We start from the raw sequence: 17,084 nt of genomic DNA, 5'->3' as shown, positions 1-17,084 counted from the left end.
TGGGAGTTTGGTTTGCAGCCGTGTTCCCAGAACTATCCAGCGAGAAGCCGAATTTCCTTGCCATGGATCTGGGCAGTGCAGCTCCCTCCCACACAATGGCGTGCCTGTCCTGTCCTGAGGACAGGAAGCGTTTCTCGGCCGTTTCAGCAGGGTTTTTTGTAATGCCCTGGGCCATGCCACCGGGAGCAAAACTGGGAAAGGATAAAAAAAGGATAACGTGCCTGCTGTTCTGCTGCCTGGATTTGGGATGTGAATAGATGAGGCCTCACCCTCCACTATGCAATGCATACTTTTCTGCTAACTGCCTCATTTGTAAGACGTCTCTTGAGCCTCTGCAGCCTGCTCTTGTCACAAATGGAAGTTCAGTTTATCTCTTTAATAATGGCCTTCCAGTTAACTATAATGCCAGAAAAAATGGAGGCAACAATTTAACATTGGATGCCACAAAAGTAAGTTTGTGAGCAAGCCATTCTTTATCTCAAAGCCTTTCCCATCCCACACAAATCCTGGCTGCCTTCCCTGAATCTGACAGTTTTGTTCCCAGCAGTTTAATCACAGCCTTGCAATGAATCTCCCTGGCTATTTCCAGCTCAGTGTCACCCTGCTCAGCCTCAAGGTATGTGCATTCCTTGCTGGACTTCCAGGATCTGCCCTACACACAATGTCTTGTAATACCAGCAAAAAAATCCAGGAGATTTTCAGCTTGGCCTGAAGGATTTCATTCCTCACACACAGACGGTGAAACATGACTTGTAAAAGATGAAGGTAAAATGCAAAAATATTATTTTGACCACCAGTCTGACTGGCTTGTAAAAAAATTTGCTTCCCTCTTCAGTTACTTTTCCTCTCCCTTTTCCCTCCAGACATTTTGATCCTTCCCAACACTTCCTTTGCTCCCCACAGTTCTCCAGTCTTTTCTCTGGACTGCTCAAACCCAAGGTGTATACAGACCCCACAGTGCTTTAGAGGCAAAGCTAGCATCAGCCCTTCAACAAGCACAGGGCCCACTGCCTAAAGGAACACATCTCCCACATGAACTACTGGTCTAGGGACAATTTTATTTCCCCCCCATCCCAGCTTTCAGACCTCCTCCCCCATTTAGGAACTTATTTGCTGCACACAAAAGTAAATAATATAGCCAGACTTACCCAACGTCCATGCAAAGTAATACTTTGGTTTTGCTGCCTGTGTTACAACATACAGGTAACCAAGTCTTGACAAGAAGGGAGTTTTATCAAGAAATTCGTTATCAATAATATATGCCATAGGAAAGTTCTTGGTAAGTGTCAAGAATAAAATGAGAGATACTAGTGTGATACACAGCTTGTACATCACTGCTCCCTAAAAAGCATAAACAATGAAATATGCATTAGAAACATTTGCTTAAGGGGAAGAACAAGGCAGTGCTCATGACATACAAAAACAATGGGCTTCAAGAACCATTAAAGTTACCAGTGACAAAGTTGATACTAATTAATTTAGAAGAGGTGACCAAGAGAAGGCCAGAGTCACAGCTCTAGTTTAATTTGGTTTACTGAACTACCTGTAGATAGGTAGGACAATCACAAGTCAAAATCAGTGAGGAACTTCATGACAGACTCTACACCAGTGTGCAAAGATTCTAAAATGGGAAAGGAAGCAAACCAAGCCCTACAGTGGAAAGCAGAAATCTTCTCTAAATGTACTGTCCCCTCCTGGAACTAAAGACTGGATTCCTCCTGGAAGCAAAAATCAATGATATTCTGTGCAACAGTAGGTACTACACAGCTACCGCCCAGAAGTCTTGCTAAAAAATCACTTGTCCAAAAAGCATTGTGTTGTTACAGCACATTGTACCCACGATACAGGGTATGTGCTCTGCCACACGTTTTCTATTCCAGCTCCCTAGCTTCCTACACACCATTATTGACAATCACTGCACTACTTCAAAGCTTGTTTGCAAATACACACCATGGGTAAACCCTTCTTGATCCAGCATTAATTAAAAAGTAATCTGACACTTGGATACCATGTGAAAATTGACTCGTTCTCAAAAGGCTAATAAAAATGAAATGTAGTATTAAAACTACCGTATTTTTTTTACATTTTGACTTTTGATCTATTTTTATTTATTCTCCAAATTCTGCAATAAAGTAATGTGAAATTATTTTTTATGCAGATTTTAATACTCTCTCCTGATTTGCATCCTCCACAATATAGGCCTTCTTCTGACCTCAGTCAAAGTAATGTAAATCAGAAGTAGCACCATTAGGGTCAGTAGAAAGACAACTGTGTGCAACAGGAATCATTACACAAAAGTACACGCTCAACTTCAGAGGAGACATTTTGCACACATTCACAAAGTTACACTTTCAGTGTCACCTTAAGATAAGAGAGAGAAATCTGAACCTCATGCTAAACTATACTGCTTTACAAAAAGGCTATTTTCCAAGAATGTTTTAAGCAATATTAAAAAATATAAAACTAGATTATTGTTAAAACTATGTGAAAAAATTACCTCTTGAGTCATCTTAAAGTGTGTAAAGTGTACTCTTGCAACACACCTTGCCAGACTGCAGTTTCTGATTAGCAGTGATTCATGTGCTTCTAACATCTCCTGCACTGTGGGGGAGATTTGACTTTTTTTTTTTGTTTTTCTGACATTTCCTCTTCTATCTGGAGCTGAACTGCAACTTGTCACTGTCAGAACCTGCAGCCCATTCCCATTGCTGCACAAAGGACACCCATTAACAGCTGACCCTTTTTGCATGCCAAACCCATTTGGCAAATTTGCCAGCCCCTTCACCCCTGACCTTGTGATAAAAACAGCAGCCACTGGCAGAAAAAACTCACTGTAACCTTTACTGGCAAGATAACCCAAAACTGGTTTTTCTTCTTAGCTTTTAATTATGAGAATGGTGTACAAAGCTGTACTTTCCTGCCCCCTGCAATCAATCTTTGTCATTTTAAAACTTACAGTTGGAGAAGGATCAGGAAGTCTGTCATAACCCTTCTGCTTCCAGTTCACTTCTAACAGTTTCATGTGCACATGCCTCCCTTCAATGAAGGCGATATAGTCCTTGTAATTGCTGCAAGGCCCTGCTATGATGCTCATAAAATTGAGGAGATAACTTAAATACTCCAGTAAAGAAGGTCTTGACCTGTGAAAAAACAGCCACACACAACAAAACAAATTAAAAAAAAAAATAAAAAAAATAAAAAAAAAAAAAAAAAAAAAAAAAAAAAAAAAAAAAACAAGGTAAAACGTATCAAAGGCTTTCACCAACATTTTTTGTTGCACTGTCTGCCTCAGTCCTCACCTTCCTACCCATTTTCCCCCAACTGAAAGCTCTCTAGATCTGTTCTGGGGAAGATAAAACACAGCCTGTCATATTCTGGTGATGTCTGGTAGATGGCAGTCAGAGCAAAGGTAACATCAAAGTGTTTAAACTACAGGTGAGCTAATGCTAGTGATTTGAAAAGTTGTAATCTTAGAAACTTCTTAGCTAAAAACAGTAATAAATTTGTCCATTTTGGACAGATCAGCAGTGCCAGGAGTGAGAAGCTGGTTATTGGTTTTGGACATCTGTCCAGGATGTCAGGGACCATACTGCCTTGTTGTACAAACCACAGGGCAGGGAGTCTCTGAAACCAGGGCTCTCAGTCCTGGGAGGAGCTCTCACCCTCCCTTCAGTTCAGCCTTTCAAAAATGGGAAGTGTCACATGAGACATACAGGAAGAGATTGAATAAGCACTCTCTCCTACTGTTCAAATAAAGGAAGTAATTGCCTGTATTGCATCATGAACAGGAAAAGGAAGTAAGGGGGGGGGGTGGGAACATATGTATTGAAAGATGGCTGAAGATGAAAGTCATAGTAATTTTTTTCCATTTTGCAAGTGCATACCCCACAAGTTCCTTCTGGTGCTGTGCATTTGATGTATAATTAAGAAGATCCACTACCTTTGCTACAGATCATTACAATGCAAAGGCCTCTCAGCAGTAGTGTAATTTGTAAGTTGTTAGGCTTGGGGTTTTTATGTGGCAGAAAATGCCAACATCCAAACTGTGCACTGTGTTCTGCACTGCATTAGAGTGAGTGCTCTCCACAAATGTCTTAATTGTTACCATTCAAGTAAACATGGAGGCCTCAGATGAGAACACAAACTTGGGCACAGTGCTTGAGGGCTCTCCTGCCCAAGACACAGATGGACACGCATAACCAAAACACACTTAAAATTCTTTAAGACTAAAATAAATTTCTAGCTGAAAAACTAAGCAACAGTTAAACATTTTCTGTTGCCTACTTCTATTCTGAAGTGGAATTAGTTTGAATAAACAGTTAGATTAGCAAGGATTTTCTGCATTCACCCTACTGGTTATTGTAGATGTTAGTGCCTGAATGGTATGTTCTCTGGTGAAAGCATTTCACAGAAAGATGGAGAAAACAACTGGGGTAAGAGTCATCTTTCTGTCCTGCAAAAACAGGTCCATGGTGTGGGCTTCCTAGCCCTACAGTAAGATTAAAAATAAAGTCATTAATTTCAACTTGGGTTCTGCACATGGGTGGGTGGGGAGACATGAGCAATGCACAAAGGAATGTACAGAGGATGAGTGAGAAACAAAAACAGACCAAGGACAGGAGGGAGGACAAAAGGCTGTATTAGCAAAGGGGATTTAAAACTCTTCAGTTATGACTTGTCTGCCACTGACACTAACTATTGGCATCTTCTTTTCTATTATGAACTCATCTACTGTACAAGAAAAAAAACCAAGCCTGTTTAGTGAGAATTTGACTAGAATTAAGGGCCAAGTGCAATTAGAAATTATGTTGTGAGCTTTAAAAATAGACACTATGGGGTCACAGCTACCTACAAGAGTTTTGCTTTTCAAGAAATGGCTCCCTTACTTTCTGAAGTACATAGGCAGATTTTCTGATGGCTGAATCTTCTACCTTGGAAATTAAGGAAATAATTTCCTTGGCCATAACAAGCATATCATGGTGAAAAGTAGTTATGGTTCTAAGAGTAATTCTGTAACATTAATTCTTCATTAAAAAAAAAAAAAAAAAAAAAAAAAAAAAAAAAAAAAAAAAAAAAAAAAACAAAAAAACCCAACAACAACAAACCACTTACAAATTCAACTCCATGTAGCATTTCAATTGAGAGACAAACTAGGAAAAAAAGGGTACTCAAAGAAGTGCTCTCTCCATATGAAAAATGAGAAGTTACATAATGCGGAGACCTAGGAGTACTAACATTATGGAGAGGGACCAAAATAAATAAAATCCAGCATTCAGAAATTATGGCAAAGAAAAGCGGCACTTGATTTGGCAGACTCAAACCAAAATGGATTGTTACTATGCAGTGGATTGTTCACAGGGGAGGAGTAATTACTTGGAAAAATAGCACATCACAGATCAGATGAAGATAACAGTCAAAAAGTCTGTATAGTATAGTCTTAGCCTGAATTTAAAAGAGTTAATACAGCAAATACTTGTTCTGTTGCACATGGAGTATATATTTAAGTATATTTATGAGACATTGCCAAGTACTTCAGTGCTTTACTGACCAGCACAGATGATAAAGGCAGAGGTCCTGAACTGAAGAAAAAAGGAATATAAGAGAGAAGGTATGTTTGTTTTAAGGAGGGTAATGACAGCAGCATTACAAAGAAAAAATTTCTCAAGCAAATAGAAAAAGCATGTAGGACTTTTGGTATCTCATGGACTGGAAAGTAGCAGGAAACATTTCCATGGCTGGGCCACTATGTTGTCCCTGACACTGTAATGGAAAAAAAAAAGAAACCCAAACAAAATAACAAATAACAAACAACCTAAACAGTCAACTTCTTTGGCATAAATTGACACAAATCACTCAGATAATTACATCCTTACTTTACAGCAAGCCGATTTTGCTCAGCAGTGAGTTCCTCAGCTTGTCGCCCTATGCCTGGAAAGAAAAGACACATTAGATCTTTCCAAAAGACAGACAGTAAAAGCTATTCCCAAAGCTTTATGCTTGCACCCCAAAATAAATTTCTAAGGCCATAATTTCAATTTTTTTTTTTGTCACAGATGGTTTTAATACATCTCAATCCCTAACTTCTATGTCAAGTTCTACTGTACCTCTCTACCCAGTTCTCTAACTCATTCCCCCTTTCTCACCCTGGCTACACTGTCACGAAGAGCAGCCGTAGCATTCCCACACACACAATGGAAGTGGCAATGCCACCAACTGGCTGCGACCCCCAACAGCCTCTACAAACTGCACTGGGCTAGGAAAAACCTCTGTTGCCAGAAGCTGCTGGCTCATTTAAGCACGAGCCTCCCGCTGGCTCCTTGGTGAGAAATGGAGCATTTCACAGCAGGAGGAGTGGGCAGGGGAAGGCAAACAGGCACTCAGGGAACAGAAGCTCCACTGGTGTGAATGAGCAGCCGAGATGCCTGCTGCTGGAGCAAGCCTAAACATCCACATCAGCAATAATCTGGAATTGTCCAGGTCCAGACTGGAAGGGTGACCTCCTGTTAAGTGCACAAGACCTTTGGGGCCAGAGGTAACACACAGACTCAATGTTCCAGGAAAACGATGGAAAAATCTTGTGTCATGGCCAGTGGTAAACAAATACTGTTTATAGCACATACCTCAAACCCTTCAGCCTAGAGCTTTAGCTGCACATACTGCAAGGAATCCCACTGGCTTCAGCAGAACTACACGGGATGAGTCTCAGCACTTGGTGTGCAGCATGTGCACAGCTCCATGTGCACAGCCCCAGCAGATCAGGGGCTTGGCACCAATTGACACTACTGTTCTAAACATACTGGCCATAATTGCCAATAGAGACACAGGACCCACATCCTAAAACGGCTGCTGATAAGCTGCTCATTTCCATTCTCTCTCCACTGTTTCAGTTTGTAAATACTGGGAGGGCCTGAATTTCAGAGAAACAATTAGCACCTAATTACTTAAAGGATTGGGTATTTTGTTTGTCTGTTTCCATTTACGGACAGCTGTGTTAAATTTTTACAAATACAAATTTGCCACTGATGCTTGAACTGCAAGCTGCCTCCATTTGATCAACTGCTCCATATATGGATGTTTGCAATGTAATGAGCCTTTTCCACCATCATTAATTCTGGTCTGTTTAGAATGCTTCTGCCTCTGCTGCTGTCTTTTTCCTTTCTGTCTGGTAGTTTACCTTCAACATCCTAGCTGTGCACCTTGGCTGCACATTACTGTGGAACTGCAGCAATACCTGAGCTGACTCAACTTCCAGAAGCAGATAAGCCTCAGCAACATGAATGCACACAACATGGTCAATCAGCCAAGCTTCCAGCTGTATCTATTATACCCAGATAAAAGCATTAGATTCATTTGTGCAAACCTGGCTTGCAAACAATGTCAGACCCCCGTGTGCCATCACCTAAATCCTTATTCGCAACAACTCTATAGCAAGGCACTTATTCAGTCACCCACTGTCACAGACATCTTTTATGAAAAATCCTTTCCTTAGGATTTTTCCTCCTGAGAAGTTGAGAGGCCTCAGGAACAAAATGTAAATAATGATTATCTGCTGTTGTGGAATGCAGCAGGTGGATCTGTGATTGGCCCATGTTGGTTGTTTCTAATTAATGGCCAATCACAGTCAGCTGGCTTGGACTCTCTCTCTGAGACAGAAGCTTTTGTTATCATTCCTTCTTTTTCTATTCTGATGAAATCCTTTCTTATATTCTTTTAATATAGTTTTAATATAATATATATCATAAAATAATAAATCAAGCCTTCTGAAACATGGAGTCAGATCCTCGTCTCTTCCCTCACCCTAAGACCCCTGTGAACACTGTCACAACCCATAACTTGTAAGGCAGTGGGCCTCAGACCATCAGAAATTCGCATTGCAACATCAGTAGGCACAAGCAATAATGCTACTGATGACAAGTGGCATTTTTAGCCTTTGCACTGTAGTAGACACAGGCGTTTTAGTGGGAAATAATAGTGCTCTTTGTCACAGCACAGCACAAGACTGAAGACAATGTTATTTTGCTTGCAACTGCGCTTCTCTCTGCCCTGGGGAAAAGCTACTGAATTCTATCTCTCACAACTCATGGAGTATATTACCACTGTATATATCAGTGCTAGCGTATTTTTGCTAAATTAACATTAATGACTGAGTGTATGTATTATCAGCTCTTGACTTCTGAGAATCTGTAACAGTTTCAGAGAACTTAATGAAGATGCACTGTAGCATCTAAACAGGAGATATTGGCACTAGCTAAAATCCAAATTAGGCCCCAAGGAAGTAGAATACCCAAACGGGAAAACAGTTGTCTCTGATATTGCAAAGACAGTTTGATCCTAGAAACTGATCAAAACTTCAAGTTTCTAATTTTTCCTCCATAAGGCATTTTTCTTCTTCACTTGGAACAATTTACTGCACTGCATTCATTCACTCCATAAATCAACCATAGAATTCACTGGTATATAAAGGCTGTCTTCAGGACAGAGATTCCTTTTCTTACCATCATGTAGCTGGCATGCAAGTGTTGTGATCTTCTGTGTAATTATCATCAGCGGACTATAACAAAGACAGAAACAACAGTTACATGTCTTGTAATACAAATTATTCCCAATTTTCTCACTGAATGTCTTTATGCCTTTAAAAGGCATAACTGTATTAGCAACAAGTGGAAAACATCCAATTAAAGCTGAAGGAGGCACTCAGGCATAAGACAATTGCCTGGGTTCAAAACAACCCCACAGTAACTTGCACTGGAATTTTTAATTGCTAAGTGCACACAAAGCCTTATTTTATATCTCCCTATCATGCAGCAATGCAAATTGTAGTTCAGAAGAAATCACACCACCAGGAAGCACCAGCTTCTGCAGCCCACTGAGCTTCTTTTCAGGCAAAGACCAAACTGAAGCCCCATACAATGCAAGTAGCATACAGCAGTGCTGCTGTAACCCAACTCTGGCTCTTCTTACTGTTTGTTACTCTCCTATTGTCTGTCTCCTCAGTGCCCTAAAAAAATGTTGACTCTGCAGATAAAGATGCTTATTTCCCCACATGAATAGCTCTATCAATTAGGACTGTGTGCAAATACCAGAATAGCTGTCAGCACAGCAGTTTCCCACTTGGTTATTGACCATGCATCTGTGTTGTGAACAGCCTGTAGAAGCTACACCATCCAGCTGGGAGTGTATGGGCATGTGGGATCTGGAGCCCCTGGAAAAAGGAGCTGCTTGTACCTGAGCCAGGCTTGCAGCCACCCAGCAGCTCTGGTGCCAGCTAAACATGCCACATAGAAATAGCCACTACTCCAAGTAGGGCCACTCATACTTCCCATAGCCAGCTTTACAGAGCTTCTTGCACTGAAGGCAGATGTGAGCTGCTGCAGCTAAGGAACGGGGAAAAAGACTAAACTCAGCTTGGTGGCATCAGGAGTTGGTTCCCACAAGGATAAAGGACACAGACAAGTGTATTTAGAGGAAGGTAAGAGGAAAGATGGGAGGAAAACCATGGAGACAACTGACCAGTTCCTCCATCAATGGTGGCACCCTAAACACAAAACCTGGCACTGAACATCTGCAATCTGGAAGGACCCATGGCAGGCAAAGCAAGGGATGAGCACCCCCTCACACTGCTGCTCCCCATCTCCCTGCCACGGGAGACAGCAGCACAGGGTGCCCAGATCTCTCACAACCACAATAGCCACAAGATGGGAATGGGTGATGAGGATACACCACTATTTTAAAAGCCCTGGTTGTGATGAATGTATGTAAAACCAGTCCCACAAAAGACATCTGTCTTCACTGAGGATTAATACAATGGGTTGTTTCTCCATTTGAGAATAAATTAACAACTTTAACCAGATGGAGGTTTCTGTTTGAACACAAACGATGTCTTCAACCTGGAAATGAAAACTTGAGTTTGTACACATTTATTTAACTATTTACACAGTTTGACCAGTATATGAAAATTTTTTAAGAGACCTAGATGATTGTGCCAAACATTACAGCAGTTCATTTTAACTACTGTAATATATTTTCTGGAACACAATTAAAGAAAAAAGTTGAGGGTTTTTTGGTTTTTTTTTTTTTTAATTCAAGAACTGTGTTTGTCTCACAGATTTCTCAAGGTAAAACAAAAAAACTGGAACTTACATTCTGTGAAGTCTCTGTCTAAAATAACAGCCAAATATTATGTTCTACAGACATTTTCAAGAGATTCTGGACCATCCTTAACTTAAATCAACCTACTGGTTACAATCAAATGTAAACCCAATGGCTAAGATAAACTGTTTACAACCTGATTATCCCACTAATATAAATCAAACAGATTCTCAAGATAATTCATAGACTGAGCATGGTAAACACACAAATATTGGCAAAAGACATTCTTTCATTTTAAGTGGTCTTTTTTTTAACACTTAATATTGTTGATCTTTTCCAAGAGTCCACAAGTAATTCTGTGTGGGTAAATTGCATTTTCTACCCAAAACCAGAACATGCGATATCAGCCAATTACTTAATCAGAAACTGCTTTTATCATTTCAGAAGTACCTACTTGAACTGCTAATGAAAAAAAGTTTGCACAAAAAATTCAGAATAGGCTTAAATATACACAGAACTTGAATACAATTGTAATGGAGGAGTTTGTAAGCAGCTTTTCTTGGGTCACCTAGACTACTGATAGTAGCTAAGGAATGGACAAATTCAACAGTGATTTTCACCTTCCAGCAATATTGTCAAACAGTCATTCTAAACTTTATTCCAATTAAGCTTTCAAGAAAAGTGATTTATAAGCTGTTTTTACCATTATCTTCAACATCCTGTTTCTCAAAGTAGATTTTCCCAGACAAAATTTAGCTTTGCTTTCAAAGATACATAAATCCTAATCCTTTAAGCATATGAAAAGGCAGATTTTTTAATCCTTAAGAGACACAGAGGCTGTCACTGAATGAAGCAGTTTTACTGCAATAAACAAAATTTTTTTTTAAAGTGTTTGACCATTTTAGCTTTATGGGGGAACATTACCACTCGTTTCAAATTGCTTCAATTTGTTGCATATGTTTCTTATGGCAAGGACTTCACGCCAACATTGAAGTGGGTAACTTTAAACCTCGGGCTCTGAGCCAAAACCGTATGACTTCAAGTGTCTAAATTTAGACACTTGTCTTAGACAAGGCCCCCATGGTAAACCAGAGAGAGCCAAAATGCAAACAATCCGAGGGCAGCAGGAGTAAAGCCTGCACTGAAGTCAAACTGCATATAAACACAGAGGAGAGAGGCTCTCCTCATCTATATTAGGAAGTCATTGCCTCATTGATGGCACATTGTAAGCCAACAGAACAAGTCAGCCTTTCCTGTACTTTCATCAGAAAAGATGGACAGTCTTTCTCCCTCAAATCTCCCAGCTCCAGAGGAGACAAGGGATAACAAAAGTGACATGTCTGCCAGGGTGAGTGGGAAGGAGGCATCATTAGATACCTCCTGTTCTCCCTCCTGACATCATCATATTACATGACATACGCATTTTCCAGAGTGGCTGGAAAGTGGCCCAGCAGAAAAGGACCTGGGGGGTGCTGCTCAGCAGCCAGCTGAACAAGAGCCAGCAGTGCCCAGGTGGCCAAGAAGGCCCATGGCATCCTGGCCTGTGTCAGCAATAGCATGGCCAGCAGGACCAGGGCAGTGATTGTCCCTCTGTACTCAGCACTGGTGAGGCCGCACCTTCAATCCTGTGCTCAGTGCAATTCAGAGGACACTGAGGGGCTGCAGCAAGTCCAGAGAAGGGCAATGGAGCTGTGGAAGGGTCTGAAGCACAAGTCCAATGATGTGTGACTGGGGGAGCTGGCATTGTTAAGTCTGGTGAAAAGAGCCTTGAGGGGACCTTATCACTCTCTACAACTGCCTGAGGGTGTAGCCAGGTGGAAGTTGGTCTCTTCTCTTGAGCTGCACCAGGTTAGGTGAGGTTTAGGTTAGACATCCAAGGAAATTTTTTACAGAAAGAGTGATTAGACATTGGAATGGACTTCCCACGGAGGTGTTGGAGTCACTGTTGCTGGAGGTGTTTAAAGAGGGACTGGATGTGGCACTAGGTCTAGTTGATATGGTAGTGGTCATAAGTTGGATTTGACAATCTCAGAGGTCTTTTTCAATCTAAATGATTCTGTGATCTCTTTTTTACCGTATTCAGGAAGGTGGAAAACTGCTGTAGAGTGGCAATGAGATGACACACACTAAATCTTTCACGAGATAGTGTCAGGTACCAGCCAGCACTTCACACAAAGGGTAAGCAATGTTCCAGGTGAACAAGGAACATCTTTCTCCCTCCTCTCCTCCTGCCCACCATTCCCCTCTTACTTGATCTCAGGGGGCCCATGTCTATGCTGCAGCAAAAGGCAGAGCACAACAAAATAATGACATTATTGGAACTCTCTCTTAAGGGCAGGGAGTGGGGAGGGAAGAATCATAAATTCCTAAACATGTGAGTTTTGATTATTAAAACTTTGAAATACCAGAGTATCGAATTGCCATTTCTATTCAGCCTCTCAGGCAAGCTGTAACTTAAAACAGCAATAAAACATTGAGTTTATATACATGTTTATATTAACAGAAGTTAATACATTAAATACAGCACCATATCACATATAGTCAACTGTTTCCAACATGGTACTATTTTAACCCTTAGACTCTACTGGAAAAAGTCAATAGTGCTAAAAATAAGAAGGGAAGTTAACAAAACTATAAAACTCCCAATGTCTTTTCTTACTCCCAAATTTTATGATGCACAGGTTTTTGGAGAGGAGCAATTAGGTTGAATTCAAAAAGAAAATCTGCCTACTACACTTGCACTTGCAGATGAAGCACAAAGACTTATCCCTAGGAAGGAAGCATTTGAAATAAAACACATTTAGAAGCCTAAGCAACTTGCAATCCATCACATTTGAACACCTACTGATTGCTTTGCAGCCACACGCTGAGTGGTATTTCCACACCCTCTCCACCTGTGCTATTAAGCACTACAGTTACAAACTACCACAGAAACACTGAATCTGATTTATGTGTGGTGTGATTTCCCCTCCCTTCCCATGTTTTATGTATTGGCTATGAGTTTTATCTTAGGTTGTAGCTGTGCAGTACCTCCTACACACAAACCATAGTGGTCAACTTTTAATTTAAAAAAAAGAAATCAAGAAATTGACACAGGGACAATTTTATTTTTCAAGGCATCTAACATAAGGTGAAGACAGCTTTGGGGTTTTGTTTACCTCACGTTAGATGCCTTGAAAAATAACACAAGACTAAGATGGAACTGTTTACAGAGAATGCTCAACAGAGGGGTTTACTCCCCTAAACAAACCTTCCAAATGAAACCATATCAGTGAATATAATTTTTAAATCCAGCTTGCCCCAAGACAATAAATTTGCCAGAAGCACAGGCCAGTGGAAGTACAGATGTTTTGTTTGTAGGCCACTGTGGGGGTCCTCACTGCATCACAGGCTGGCTTCTGCACGGAGCAAGTTTCAATGCTTACGAGAGAAAAGACGTTTTCCAAGCACAGTCTGCTTGACCTTAGGTAATCCCGTGGAGAAGTCTGGCACACGCTTGCTAGAAATAGTTTCCACTGACCTGATTTCACTAAGAGAGGAGGTGGAGTCAAAAGGCTCATAGCAGACAAGAGTCCAGAACAGCAAACATGTATTTCAGGGTTACCTCTGCAGCTCTGAAGCCATGACAAGAAGTTCACACAGTCACACCCTGCTGTGACAATAACCATTGCTGACAAGGGGATGGCCAAGCTGGCAGTGAGCTCCTACTTTTGCTTTCAACAGTAAAAGGAAGAGGTACTGAAGTACATCAGAGGAAAAACACTTCACTAAACACACTTGCCACCTCCAAAGCAACTTACAATTTCCTTCATGTGATGCACTGCCTCTGTGTGTGTCTGCGTGTGAGAGCTCCCAAGCAGTATTTCTTAAGGCTTCATGGTAGAAGCATTTCACTTAAAAGAGTGTTTACTTCTGGAGAAGTGTCCATGGATATACTAGATGTGTGGAGCTCTCTAGTAGTGATTGCCTGCTTGAATTCTGCCTAGTTCCCACAGAGCAGCTCTTGCAGGGCTCCTGTGACTCCCGTGGTAAGTGATCTCAGGGCTGTTTCAGTGCACAAGCACCCAGCCAGGCAGCCAAGCAGCAAAGCAGGCATGTAAAACAGACTGACCCTGCCTTACTCACCCTGCACCGCTGCACTGCCTCTGGGGACCAGCTGCACACCAAGGTTCCCCAGCGCTGCAGGAACAGACACTGAGCAATGTACTGCATGTCATACATTTAGAAGACAAGAAAATAAAAATAACCAGCTGAAATTGCAGGACCAGACAATATTTCTGCTCTGTGTTTTCACATGGTAACATCTATCTTTGCTTTCATCAGCAAATGTATTTCCTTTGTGAAAAGCGGCTGCTGTACTTTTATTCCTTCCTTTTGTGGTTGAAACAAGAAGCCACTGAGAGAGGAAAAGCCAGCAACAAAGCACTAACCACCCAGCAAAAATTCACTGCCTGAAGTGACACTTGTTACTGAAGCATCTGCTTATATATATGGCTTTTTGAGGGCTCTCTTAACAATCATCCCTTTCTAGGGGGTTTGCTGAGAATGCTGCTGCTGCTCTGCCTTTGGGAGAGGGTGAACACAAAGGTGGTGTCTGGGGAGTGATGTCCACCAAAGCACTTGTGTAAGAGCTACAGATTTGACACGTGGGGAGGAAAACTGCTCAAGTCTTCCAGGTACTTCAGCTAGGGTCTCTCTAAGACCAACAGAAGATTGAAAACAGTGCCACTGTGTTGTGGGGATCTTCACAAACTGAGTTTCTCTTCCATAAGGAATGGCAGCAAGAATCATAGAATCATTAAGTCTAGAAAAGACCTCTAGGATCATTGAGTCCAACTGTTAACCCAGCACTGCCATCTTCACCACTAAACTATGTCCCCAGGTGCCATAACTGCATCTTTTTTGAACACTTCAGGGATGATGACTCCACCACTTCCCTGAGCAGCTTGTTCCAATGCTTGGAAACGCTTTCCATGAAGAAACTCTTCCTAAAATCCAGTCCAAACCTCTCCTGGCATAACCTGAGGCCATCTCCTCTTGTCCTGTCTCTTGTTATATGGAAGAAGCAACTTACCCCTGCCGTGCTACAACCTCCTTTCAAGCAGTTGTAAAGACTGATAAGGCCCCTCCTGTTCTCCAGTCTAAACAACCCCAGATCTCTCAGCCACTACTCATATGTGAAAGAAACTCCCATATGCACAATCATTCTCTGACATTTCACTGAATAACCTGCAATATTAGGGAATTTTGCTCAGACACTTGAAGAATTCAAAGAGGAAACTAAAAAGCTCTATGACCCTAATCAAGCAAAGGATTGAAACAGACACAAGTTCCATACCTTCTGAATTTTATCTGGATGATCGTGTGCATATGGTATTTGGTCATGAAGGTTGCTACACTGAAACTCTATTACTACTTTCAAAAAATCAGAATCAAGATTCATTATTTTAAATTAGTTTTCCTTAAAGCTATCATATTGCTACACTCAAGCTGAGCCTGTGATACAAAGGGCAAAAACACAAACTGCATGATATTATTACGGTTTTTATAAAGTTATATAGGCAGGCAACTTACCAGCATAATCCTCTTAGCATAAAGGAGAAGAAATAAGAGAGAGAAAGAGTTAGGATTTAGTTTTTCCAGGTACAATGTACAAATGTCATGGCAAACCAAGTAAAATGAAACACGCATGTGTCTCTCAAAGATTGATTTGAATTAAGAAGGAAGCACAGGATTCAGTTATTGTATAATTAGCATTCAAAACAAATAGGATTTTTGAGGAAGTGCTAAAGAGAAAATTCCTAAATTACATCATCACTTATTTGAGAAATAATATAACTGATATAACTGAAAGAAATTTGATAACATATATACATATTTTTAAAAGTAATTAAAATGGAAGTGCAGCAAGCTGGAAATTGTTTTCCTTAAAACCTGGCAGTAGTTTAAAAAAAAACAAACAGTTTTTCCTTAAGTAAACTCTTAAAAAAAAAAAAGAGTTTTTCCTTAAGTACTAAGCAATACATGAAAAACTCCTAAATCAAGAAATAGCTGCAAGCAGCTTGAATACAGTTTTGACAGTGGGACTCAGTGACCTTCCCTTTGCAGGAGATAAGAATTCACTAGTCACCAGCAGGTAAGAAGTCCCTTATTTCTTATTCTGTAACCTGGAAGTGATATGCCATAGCTTGATCTTTCATTTTCCAATTTGCTTAAGATATGACTCAGAAGTTACTTTGTTCTCTCCATCTCTACCTGCATTTTATAAGCTCTGTTCTCAAAATAGAAGGGCTCCAAACAAATAGCACAACTGATAGTAAAAACGCCCCAAAAATGTATTTGCATGCAAGTTATTAAGTGCACAAGGCAGGCCAAGGGAGCAAATGAGGAATGCTGGCTTTCAGCACTGCCACTGGGAAACACTCCATGATCATCTGGCTTGTCACTTCAGGGACACTTCTATTGCTAATGGCAATAGAACTGGTTATGTGCCTATTTGATGTGGATTAAAACTTCCTCCTTGCAACCAGATATCACCAGACTCATGGGGTACTGAAACCTCAAAATGCAAGCCAGCAGCTGATGGGCTTTTGTTGCACCTTAAAGATTCCCCCAAGTCCAGTGTCTTGCCCCCCAAAACTGTGGGAGGCCAGAGGGAGATGGGCACAGCTCCATGGCTCTGTCTCACTCGTTTCTGAAACGCTGAGGGAGAACTTCAGTGCCATCCTCCCAGCCACACCCTGTCCTTATGATTCTCTATTGCCACATGCAACAGATGAGGAACCATCAAATATTAAAAAACGAGCAAGAAGAGGCTCAGTTGCTGCTCATACATGGTAAAACTGTGTCCAGGGAGTATATTTTGCCTCTCTGGATCATCACATCTCTTCAGGTATGTGCAAAAACTTCAATGGGCACATATTGACAGCTGAAGAAAACAGGTTTTAAGATAGATTTATGAGGGTGATCTGGGTTTCAACACTTTGGATTGCAAG

The 17,084-nt window shown here is 40.9% G+C and overlaps 1 protein-coding gene across 1 annotated transcript in view; it reads right to left on the bottom strand.

Annotated features, from left to right (window-relative positions):
* MBOAT1 (membrane bound O-acyltransferase domain containing 1) overlaps positions 1-17,084 on the bottom strand; it is a 56,798-nt gene that overhangs the window by 9,190 nt on the left and 30,524 nt on the right. Inside the window, exons 5-8 of the mRNA XM_058804998.1 lie at positions 8,496-8,551; positions 5,874-5,928; positions 2,957-3,140; positions 1,149-1,341 (exon numbers count right to left, since the gene is read on the bottom strand). Coding sequence (XP_058660981.1) covers positions 1,149-1,341; positions 2,957-3,140; positions 5,874-5,928; positions 8,496-8,551 — 488 coding nt within the window. The remainder of the gene's footprint in view (positions 1-1,148; positions 1,342-2,956; positions 3,141-5,873; positions 5,929-8,495; positions 8,552-17,084) is intronic.

This window comes from Ammospiza caudacuta, chromosome 1, assembly GCF_027887145.1.
Source record: "Ammospiza caudacuta isolate bAmmCau1 chromosome 1, bAmmCau1.pri, whole genome shotgun sequence".
Taxonomy (NCBI): domain Eukaryota; kingdom Metazoa; phylum Chordata; class Aves; order Passeriformes; family Passerellidae; genus Ammospiza; species Ammospiza caudacuta.
This window is presented reverse-complemented; position numbering and strand designations above follow the sequence as displayed.